This window comes from Xiphophorus couchianus, chromosome 12 (assembly GCF_001444195.1).
Source record: "Xiphophorus couchianus chromosome 12, X_couchianus-1.0, whole genome shotgun sequence".
Lineage (NCBI taxonomy): Eukaryota > Metazoa > Chordata > Actinopteri > Cyprinodontiformes > Poeciliidae > Xiphophorus > Xiphophorus couchianus.
Genome location: NC_040239.1, coordinates 1,929,877 through 1,941,412, shown reverse-complemented (window position 1 = coordinate 1,941,412; position 11,536 = coordinate 1,929,877). Strand labels below are relative to the sequence as shown.

Sequence of the window (11,536 nt, the reverse complement as noted above, 5' to 3'; positions counted from 1 at the left end):
GTAGAGTTGAAGATTTAATGAAAGAAAGATGATAAAAAAAGATGATTATAAAAATCTCAGAGAACAAAGGGAGCCAGAGAAGAACAAAACCATAAATCCAAGGAGAGGAGCGGCAGGGAATCAACGGGGCGAGAACGGGAGGAACCGGCGAGGAGCGAGAGGAGAAAAGGTGCACAAGTCCTGGGAGGCCGAACTCTGGAAGGAGTTAGCTGATTGGCTAACTGATTAACCCTTTCAGGGTTAGAGGGGAGAGAGAGGTGCAGGGGCGAGGAAACGAATGTAACAGTAAAGCAACACTAAAACATAATTAAATTAGAGCAACTAAGAATAACTAGACATGAGAAATAAACTAGAATCACTAAGAACTGAACCAAAGAAAAACAGAAACAAAACTGATTTAATCTAAATAAAAAACTAAATAATGAAACTAGAATCAAATCAAACTCCAAAACAACCAGAGACCCTTTAACGAGTTTACATGAGCCTAAAATATCCACTGTGACCCGGCATTAAAATTAATCTCTAATAAAACATTTCATAAGGAGGTCTCAGGTTTTTAGGCTGATGCAGACTTTTCATAAATAGGCATAAAAACGGGGAAAAAATGAACTTTGTTTCAGTTGTAGTGGTAAAATTTGTACATTAATATTTATGAAGAAAGTTAAAAATGATATATTAAATGTATATTTTTATGCTTTCTTGGATTCCGTTTGATTTACAAAACGTTTGCAGCTGGAGTCACGTCTGTCTGCTGATGATGTTGAGTATGAAATAATCCTCATTCTGTCTGATCAACTTTAAAAACTTGTAAATTAATCACAGCACATTTTTGATAAACAGATTTCCATCAGACAATGAAGTTGAAACGTTGAAAGCATCTGATCATTTCCCCAGTTTCACAGCAGGGGGCAGCAACACGGTTTCCACTCAAACTGCTTGTTTCTTGTTTCAGAGTGTGAAGAACTGGACACACACATTTTTACTCATCAAACTGCATCTTGTCAGCAATCAACTCGCCAGTATTTATGCCTTTAAAATTGTATTACTTTTTTCACAGTGTTCTACTTTGTTTTAGACACAATATTGAGTTTTAATTATCTGTAAAATTTAATAATCATAAACGCAAGAAATAAATTGTTGGAATATATCAGTATGTCTGATGATTCTATGTAATGTGAGTTTTACTTACTGAGATATTACACTTCTATGCAGTATTTTAATTTATGAGATGTAGTAGTATACTATGTTTTAAAAATGGTTAAATTCCCAGGAGAAAATGAAATTTATTCCTGCAGACATGAACGCCTCATGTAAGCTGTCTTGGTGTTTTCTTCAGTATCTTTGTGGTGGATGTTGTCATCTTCAAATGTCCAACTACTCTGTGTGCTAACTCTTGTTCTTTTGGTTCAAAGATAAAATCTTCAGTTCATAAAGGAAGCTGTTGATACGACATTAAGACTGCAGGAGGCGGTGAAATGGAGCCATTTTCTCTGAATTTGTTATGTTTGGTCATAACATTAGCACTAGGTTTGATGTAGATGTTCAGATTAAACATCTACAGATCACAAGGTACAATCAGAAACCACCAGACTTTGTTTAGGCTTATCTCCATTCATTAATGAGACCGACACTAAGGGGGATAAATGAACATTTATATCTTTTTACGTTACATTTAATCGGCATGTATCTGCTAGCAGAAGGCAGCAGGCTGTGATGGTGATGAAGACGGAGATTTGGGTCAACATGGATCGCTTCAGCTTTCCTCGTTCCTCTGGTTCTGCAGAGCTGGAAGAGATACCAGACTTCCTGTCATTTTACTGCACATCCTTACAATCTGTTCAATCTGGGTTTATTTTTCAGGGAAAGCAACTCAAACCAAGAAAATGTTAAAACTGACTCAATAAAATAAGAGTAAAACATTTTCACAAAAACCTTGTCACATTGAAATTCCTTAATGCAAGCGCTGAGCACAAACTGCATCTGTTATTAACCTCAAAGCTCAAGCCGTTGTTGATAATTGTCCCAAGATATTTGCAATGCTGTACAACTTCAACAGCCTGACCATGATAAACCTGGTCAGGCCGAGACGTCTTCCTAAAATCAATTAACATCTCTTTGGTTTTAGAGACATTAGTGTCCAGAAATCAGTCAAGAAAACCCGTCACCACAGAGCCGAGACACAGTCCTGGTCATCAAGCAAAGACACAATTACAAAGTCATCAGCAAACTTTATAATGTGAATTTAGTTTGACTCATTAGGAGATAAACTGAATAAAATGGGTGAAAGGTCGGGGTAGTTTGGACTGAAACCAATAATGTCAGAAGGTAGATATTGATGTTGAGGTTTTTTAGTCTTGCAGCAAGTGAGCTGAACAAGTACAAAGCAACCACAATTTATACAGTATTTCCTTTCAATGTGCTTGATTAGACTTCTGTGTATTATTACATTGTTTTTACTACATTCAGGTAACAAGAATCGATCCAGAAACAGAACCTCACATTCAGCCAATCCTATGGGACGTTTAACTGATTAATTACATATTTTATGCAGTTTTTTAAATAATCCCCTAAAAGTAAAAGCCAGTTTGTCTGTGAAAAGCATTACAGTAACTTAAGCAATGTTCTGCAGATACATATACAATGTTAATATTTTCTAATTTATTTTATGTGGTACGTCTAGCCACAGGATTTACTTCCCCAGATAAGTTATATTAAATAAGAATTTAGAAATGCAAAGTTTGAATAAGATAAAGGACATTTATTACAACAAACTGATTTATTATTCAGTTTTGATAACTTTAAATATTAAAAAGTTGTTTGTTTCAGATAAACTTCAGTATTTTCAACCATGGCTGAATTAGCAACTCGTGTTTTCTTTCACTTTCTGCTCAGCAACTTCATGTTTGTGATAATATATGATTTGCTAAACCAATAACATAAGAAATAACACAAAGAGTTTAATGATAACTTGATTATAACGTTTGGTCAAGAAAGCGGGAAGTTTGTAGTTCTGTAGACATCACAACTTTGTGGTAAGGATGTGGTGAAGTCACTTCAAGCTTCTGTGTCAGTTGCTCTACAAAAATCAAATGATGTGTGTGAGTCTACAAACTAATAGCAAATTATTGTAAGATTCTTATTGAAGGAAACCAGACATTTGATCAAATTCACAGAGTTTAAGGGCATTCTGTGTAAACTTGTAAATCTGAAGAATTTTTAGTAAACCATCTTAATTCAGGTGATTCTAAGACTGGAAATGTTCAGTCTGATTTAATGTCATTGAGAAAACAATGTGATGGGTTCATACAATTATCTGCTTCAGTTTAATTCATAAGATGTGTTAATGCAAAATAAAAATATTCAGTAATAATTAAACATAATGCAATAAATTCACCTCAAAGAATTTATTGAGGAGGCTGGTAACAACCAATCCTGAGTGTCTGCAGGAGTCGTGTCTTTATTTGGTGTTGTGTGAGTTGAATTAAGCTCTGATAGGCTCTTTAGAAAAATCCTCCTTCAGATAATGAAGAAGCTCCTAATGTTTATATTTTTACAACAGCTAAATAAACATCGCTACAAAAGTAGCCACAAAATCATAATGCCAAATATAATTTCCAAAATGTCCTTTATACCCCAAATTACAAATACGATATTAAGGATGCTTAATCATCTTTTAATCAAGCCCACCTGTAGGTGACGCTGTATTATTGACAAAAGTGTAAAAATTACTTAACTTAATGACTTTAAAAAATAAAATAAAAAAATCACATTTACCCAAATTTTCATTTCAAAGCCCTGAAATGTTGGTTTTTGGCAGATTAATTTAAATAAATACAGTTCTGACATGTTTACCTAAACTCAAAAGTTTGATTAAAATGTTCTCTACTCTGTGGTTTTGTCATGTTTAGTTTTAACTGTCTGGCCCACATGCAGAACACCACACAGGAGAGACGAAAATCAGTAAATGATCATTTATTGAAGGACAGGAGGGATAAAGGTGAACCGGTCTGGTCGGGAGGGGGTAGGCTTACGGCGCGGTCAGCACACTATGAAAAACACAGCAAAGAGATGGTGAGTTCACGGTCGTCGGAGGCCAGAGTACTAGCGGGTAAACTGGGTTGATCTTACTTGTGAGGATGAAGATATCTGTTTGGAGTGGGTTGCTGAGGAGTTCGGGGTCCTGGTCTCTTGGTCGGTCCAGGTGATCCAACGCTTGGCCACAGAAAATCCGGAAGGCAACGAGGACGTGCGGCGGAGGGCGGACAGGTAAGTTCGGGTGGAGCGGAGACAGAGGAGCGGCGCGACAGCCAGTCGGGGAATCCAGGAGAGACTTGTAATTCAGCAGAGAAGGTGAGTGTGGGAACTCGGGCAACCAGTAGGTAAGTTCTACGGCGTCACGAGGGAGGTTTGGTGGACAAACCAGGCTTGATCTTGACAAAGGAGGATCCAGGGCGTCTCAAGGAAAACACCTGAAGACAGGAAACAACGAAAAAGATCACTAGGAGACAATTCTACGAGGAACACAGAGACTAGCTCTAAGGGGCTCAGAGTACAGTTAGTAGGCTAACACTCAAGCGTCGAAGTATCGGTAGTCCGCTACTCTTGTACTCCAGGATTGATGAGATGATTAAACTCTGGTGTGCAGAATGACGGCACACTTCTCTGAAAAGAGGACGGCTTGGCGCCATCTAGTGGATGAATGGTGAGTGGCAGCAGAGGGAGAAAGGGGAAAACAAAACAAAAAAAAAAACAAGAACCCCAGAACCCGACAGGTTTGCTACTATGTGTCACATGTCCTGCTTTTTCATCCAACACCTTAATAGTCTAAGCATTGTGTAACATCCAAACTGTCATATTTCATTTGTCCTTTGCACACTAAATATGAATTGGTTTCTCTATGAACATTCACAATTTTAGAAATACCTATTCTGGCACCTTGGACACGTTTGTCATGTTTAGAGGGACTCAACATCTCTTTGAGATCTGATCATCTTACAGTTTTAATATAGTTTTAATATTGTAGTGTCCGGCCTCTGAAGCTTGGGCCATTTCTTGTTCTGATTTCTCCATTCATCTGCATCTGGTCATTAAGACATATCCCATAATGTCAATTTGGTAACATAACTTCTCTTATCATGTGGTGATAAGCAGTTGTAGTGCACAACATGCTAACTAATGTTACAACCGTAGACATAAAGATCAACAAAAAGAGGTTTCTATTTTAAATGTTATTCTTATTGCACGATTTTATCAAATGCCTAAATGACCTGGAGTGGTAGTTTGGATAAATCTTCCCAGTGGGCAAAATCCTTTGGAATATTTTATTTTTAATTATGAAAAACAAACTTACAGGAAACATAGCAAACACAGGGAGCCAGAGTAGAACAAAAACAGAAATCCAGAACAAAAGGCAGCAGGTAAACCAGGGAAGTAATGGGATGATATTAGGAGGAACCAGTGAGAGGTGGCTGTGGAGAATAATAATAATAAAACTAGAATCAAACCTCAAAACAACCCAGGACCTGATAAAACAGGTCTTCTGGTTTAAGTCTGATCTGCTTACTCATGATTACCCAACATGGAGAAGCTGCATTCAGTTTAAATGCTCCAGAAATCTGGTCAAACTTCCAGAAAAATGACAAATGGCAAGGCAACTTTATTTATACAAGTGAACTTTCAGCCACAAACAACTCATAGTGCTCGTACAACGAAGTTAAAAGCAACAGATATTAAGAAAAAACACATCCAACAGAATCAAAACCAATGAAACTCTGAGTTCCTTTAAATCAAAGCTAACATTGTGTTTATTTAGCGCTACCTTTGAATAATAACTAAAACGAATTATTCTCGTCTAGATTACAACTCTTTATTACTTCTTTATCTTTCCATTGTAATATAATTTTTCTTTTATGTTTGTTAATTGTGTTAAAGTGCTGAAATGTCCTACACAAACAAACTTATAGGTATTTTATTTGTAGGTACAGATGTGACTGACGTAATTCTGCTTCCACAGGTTCTCATCATGGTTGTTTTTCTTCAAGGTTCTTTTCTGGAACTTGGAAGATGCAGAAGTCCTTAACATGTGCTGCATCTAACAGTTTTAGTAGTAGTTAACTGACTCAAAACAATTTCAAAGATGTGAAACATAAATGAGTGATAGTCAATTCAAGTAACTAATATCTCAAGTTCCCATCACTGTTTCTACAAACCACAGAGCACAAATGTAGAACAATGATTCATAATGATCTTGAGGTTTTAATGTGTGAGCTGAACAAGTACAAAGCAACCACAATTATAAATGGTATTAAAATTCATCATTAGACTTTTGCATTGTATATTTTTATCTTTTAGGTAACAGAACCTCACACTCTGCCAAAGATTTGCTGATTGTTGCGCTTTAAATTTTCATCTATTACATATATTATGCAGTTTTCAAAATAATCCTTCAATGTCTGTACAGCAGTAATTTAAGCTATGTTCTGAAGTAACATAAAGGTCGTTAATATTTTCTCATTTACTTTATGTGGTAGGTCTAGTAACAGGTTTAAGTTTTATGAAATAAGAATTTAGAAATGCAAAGTTTGAATAAGATAAAGGACATTTATTACAACAAACTGATTTATTATTCAGTTTTGATAACTTTAAATATTAAAAAGTTGTTTGTTTCAGATAAACTTCAGTATTTTCAACCATGGCTGAATTAGCAACTCATGTTTTCTTTCACTTTCTGCTCAGCAACTTCATAATGTTTGTGATAATATATGATTTGCTAAACCAATAACATAAGAAATAACACAAAGAGTTTAATGATAACTTGATTATAACGTTTGGTCAAGAAAGCGGGAAGTTTGTAGTTCTGTAGACATCACAACTTTGTGGTAAGGATGTGGTGAAGTCACTTCAAGCTTCTGTGTCAGTTGCTCTACAAAGATCAAATGATGTGAGTCTACAAACTAATAGCCACTAATATATGAATATTTAGAAAATATATATTTATAGATTAACTAAAACTGGAAATGTTCAGTCTGATTTAATGTCATTGAGAAAACAATGTGATGGGTTCATACAATTATCTGCTTCAGTTTAATTCATAAGATGTGTTAATGCAAAATAAAAATATTCAGTAACAATGCAATAAATTCACCTCAAAGACCCTGAGGAGGCTGGTAACAACCAACAACCAATCCTGAGTGTCTGCAGGAGTCGTGTCTTTATTTGGTGTTGTGTGAGTTGAATTAAGCTCTGATAGGCTCTTTAGAAAAATCCTCCTTCAGATAATCAGATATTAAAGCAGCGTCAGGCTGAGATGAAACCATTTCTACATCTAAAACAAACCTGCAGGTTTATTTCACCCACTGAAAAAACCAAGACCTGAGAACTCGTCAGCTGGTCAACGACTCTTCAGCAAATCAGGTAAAATGTTCACTTTCTTAACTCTGTTCTCTCCAATAATATATTAGACCATCATTATGATTTTAAACTAATCTGGTTTTAGATGATTAGATTAGTGTTATTATTTTTGGATTGTAACTAAAACTGACTCGTCTCTGTTATCTACAGTTTCTGCTGTTGCTCTGCTGCTCTGAAGTCGACCAACACGGACAGAAATGGTAAAGTAAAAACAATCTGTTGTACTTTTCACCAAAAACAATCATTTTAAAACTCTGCTAAACAATAAACTTTATAATAAGTAGTATAAAAGTGGACAGCTGAGTGTACCTTTAACCAAGAAGTGAAAATAATAATTATTAATAATTTACTGTTTGGAGACAAGTGTTTTAAAAGTTAAAACCAAGAGAAGAGAAGATAAGAAGTCCATCGATTAAAAACCTGGAATCCAGACAAAGATCTGAAAAACTGTTTATTAATCATTCCGGTTGAGACTTTTGAGACATGGAATAATAATATTAACAAAAGCTGATGCAGAAACTGTCATTGATTTTGAGTTTTTTTATATTTAAATAAATGAATAAATAGGAGCATTACTGACATAAAAGATTGACTTCTTTCCAACCTGTTTTTACAGCTGAAATTAGTAAAATAAACTAACTAAACTTACTTTAGCAGTTTTTTCTGGCATCTAAACTCTAGAGTATTTATTTTATCTATTTATCTTTGTAATTATTTTCAGTGCAGATAATTTTTTAGTTGTTCTTTTACCAAAGGAGTATCATTTCATACAGTATCAGTTGAGTAATTTCTTGACTCTGCATGTTGGCAGGAACTGGGTTTGGGTTTGGTGAGTGAAGCTAAAAGATGCACGATCACAGAACTGTGTGTTACCTTGTGGTCAGGTTGGCAGCTTTTAAATAATATAAAATCTGCTTTCTATTTGACTCATTGTAATTTTGATGCCAGTTTGTTTATTGATCTACAGCGTTCTGTTCATGCATCATAAACCTCATTAAATTACTACCTTCAGTTCAGAAAAACATCTTTAAATAATAAAAATAATCTGAATTTGTTACAATTTTCTACATTAAATAAATGTGTTTTAGAAACTAATTTGTCTGACATTTAAAATTAATCAAATTCTGAACCTTAAACAGTTTTTGCAAAGTTTTCTCAGCAGGTTTGAAGTTGAATCGTTGACTGGATTTTTATTATTCCTAAAATAATTAGCAAACAAAAAGACACAAGAGGAAAGACTTTACCATTTGCTGCAGCTGCATGTTTGCTGCATTTGCTGGAAGGCTGTATTATATTACGATTATACCTGATAACTTTGATTTCTGCTCCTCTTAGTTGCCGTTGCTGTTGCTGTTGGTTGCGTCCTCACCCAGTGCTCAGCATGTGGAGAGGAACCAGCCACCAGATGAAAACGGTACGAGGGAGGAGAGTTGAGCCTTAGAATAAAAATTTGATTCTTGTTTCTGGATTAAACAATAGAGAAGTCTGTCAAATATTAAAGGCTAAAACATCTTTAAAACCAACAGTAAAAATCCTAACTAGTCTTTGTCTTTCACAGTTTCCTTCCTGAAACCAGATCCAGCAGATGATGTTGCTAAGATCAGAGCTAACGTGTCTGTCTCAATAATCCGACGTGTTCTGACTTCTGCTCCGTTCAGACAGAAAAGCCCAGTTAACTCGACGCTTCCAGAGTTCGGTAGTACAGGAAAACTGCAATGGGTGACATGGAATGGTTCCCCTCCAAATGGATCCGTTTCCATTCAGAACAGCTACGCCGATCGAATCGACTACATCTGCAAAGTTGGATGTCATTCTGGGTTTTACAACCCAAGCAAAGGCTCTTACTGCCACTACCCAAATAAAAAAAAAGAGCATCGTTCCTCCAGCTTTCAAATCCTTGTGAATGAAGATAATTTTGAGATCTTGCAGTGGAAGGAAGGTTCTTATGGTTCTGTTCCACAGAATTCAGTCAGAACCTGCTCCAGTGAGGAAATGTATGTAGGGAAGAACAAGTACGGACTGGGGAAGGTTGATCCGAAAGATAAATGTTTTTATCTCCCCTGGAAGGGGAAGGAATATCGGTACAAGAAGAGCTATGAGGTTCTGACCCAGATGAAGGCTGAAGACAATCTCATCTCTGATGTCAAATATCACACAAATCAAGCTAAAATATTGAAAGATCCTCCAAAAACCCTCCAAAGCTCTACTACTACCAACCAGGACCTCAATCCTGTGACAAAAACAGTTTCTCTGACTAAGACAACCACAGATGTGAGATGGTGGGACATCAGCTCCTCCATCACTGCCGGTGTAAAAACGTCCATCACTACAGGAATTCCCTTCATTGTGGATGGAAATATTGAAATCAATGCAGAGACGACTCATACGTTCTCAGGTGGAAATACCTGGACAGAGCAGATCTCCCACTCTGTGTCGATACAGCTTACCGTACCACCAAACCACAGCTGCAAAGTAAAGATGGTTGGTTATCAGTACAAGATGGACGTTCCCTTCACCGCCGTCCTCCAGCGAACCTATGAAGACGGAGAGACCAGATCAGTTACCATCTCTGGAAATTATCACGGAGTCCAAGTTGGAGAAATTAGGGCCGAGGTGGAAAGATGTAAACCTTTGTCCGGTTCTCAAGCCTTTCAAAACAAAATACAGGAAGCAAACTGAGAAACTATAACGTATAGCTAGTACAGCTTTACCAGGCATTTGATTTAGAGCAGCGTTTCCTAATTCCGGTCCTCAGGCCTCCCTGCCCTGCATGTTTTAGGTGTTTCCCTTCTGCTACACACCTGGATTGAATATATGGGTGATCAACAGGTTTCTGCAGCACTTGATGGTCATGCAATCATTTGAATCAGCTGCTCTGGAATAGAGGCACATCTAAAACATGCAGAGCAGGGAGGCCTGAGGACCGGAATTGGGAAACTCTGATTTAGAGCTTCAGCTTCATTTATGCTTTTTAATTCCGACTATAAATGTAATCAGTAGGAGTGTAACTGTCACATAGAATATTTCTGGTACATTTCAGACCTTTTGGTTTGATTTGTTCAGAAAGTTGTCATAACCAAAGCACTTTTCACCAGTGATAATTTACTTGTTGGGCTCTGAACTTTATTATTTTCCTAAATCATGTTAAAATTCATGTAAACATCACCAGTACAGAGTCAAATGGGGAGAAAAGCTGCTTGTAGCAATTAACCAAAACACCAGGAAAGCTTTAATATCAGCAGTAGCTCTGGGACTGGAGGCGTTTTCACCACTGGTGAACTAACAAACTAACTGCTGAGTTAGTTGGTTAGCCTGTTGAGCTTTCAAGTACAATTTGTAAACTTTTCTGTCTACATTATCAAATCAACTCCAAACTTATGAAATCAGATTTGATTTTATAAAATTGTCAAATCACATTTTCATTTCTCACTGCAGAATAAAGAAAAAATATTCATGTATTTGACTGAAACTTAGTAAAAACAAACAAAAACATGATTTTAAACTGAAGTAGCATTATTTCTGTCTGCTGTTACATCCAAACTAACCTGCTGGTTTTTTTACTGCTGCATGTCAGATAATAAATATGGAAATGTTTGTGAACAGAGAAATTACTAGACTTACAAGGATATTATCCATAATACTTCAGTCATGTTTGTATGACCTACTGCATGTAATTTTTATGAAGAACATGAAATATTTTAACAATCATCTAATTTAATGTTTATTCAGATCCAGATGAATCATTTTGAGCCATGCTATGTAATTTTTTTGCATTAATAAAGCTTATAAGCAATGAAAATAAAATTCTTGTTTTGTTTCAAGCCTTCATGAACTAATGTTTAAATTGTATAAAATTACAGTTTCATAATGAGCCTTTTCCTTCAGTACAATCACCATTCCTTGATTCTTATGAAATAAAAACATAGTAGATTTTAAAAGCAACTCATCAGTTTAACGGTTGAGTTCATCTCCGTCTTATTTTCCAGAGGTTTGAACAGATCAGAGCTTCAGGCTGAATTTATCTCAATGATTTCTTGGATTCAGTTTGCTTTACCCAAAATGTTTACAGCCAGACTCACTTTGGTCAGAGGTTTTCTCACACCCCCATCCTGTCTGACCATTTTTT

The 11,536-nt window shown here is 36.1% G+C and overlaps 1 protein-coding gene across 1 annotated transcript; it reads left to right on the top strand.

Annotated features, from left to right (window-relative positions):
* Positions 1–7,163: 7,163 nt before the first annotated feature.
* On the top strand, positions 7,164–10,127 carry LOC114154797 (natterin-3-like). The gene is made up of 4 exons (XM_028034212.1): positions 7,164–7,413; positions 7,561–7,610; positions 8,746–8,824; positions 8,969–10,127. The coding sequence occupies exons 2-4, from the start codon at positions 7,608–7,610 to the stop codon at positions 10,087–10,089; spliced, it is 1,203 nt and encodes a 400-aa protein (XP_027890013.1). The 5' UTR covers positions 7,164–7,413; positions 7,561–7,607; the 3' UTR covers positions 10,090–10,127.
* The last annotated feature ends 1,409 nt before the right edge of the window (positions 10,128–11,536 follow it).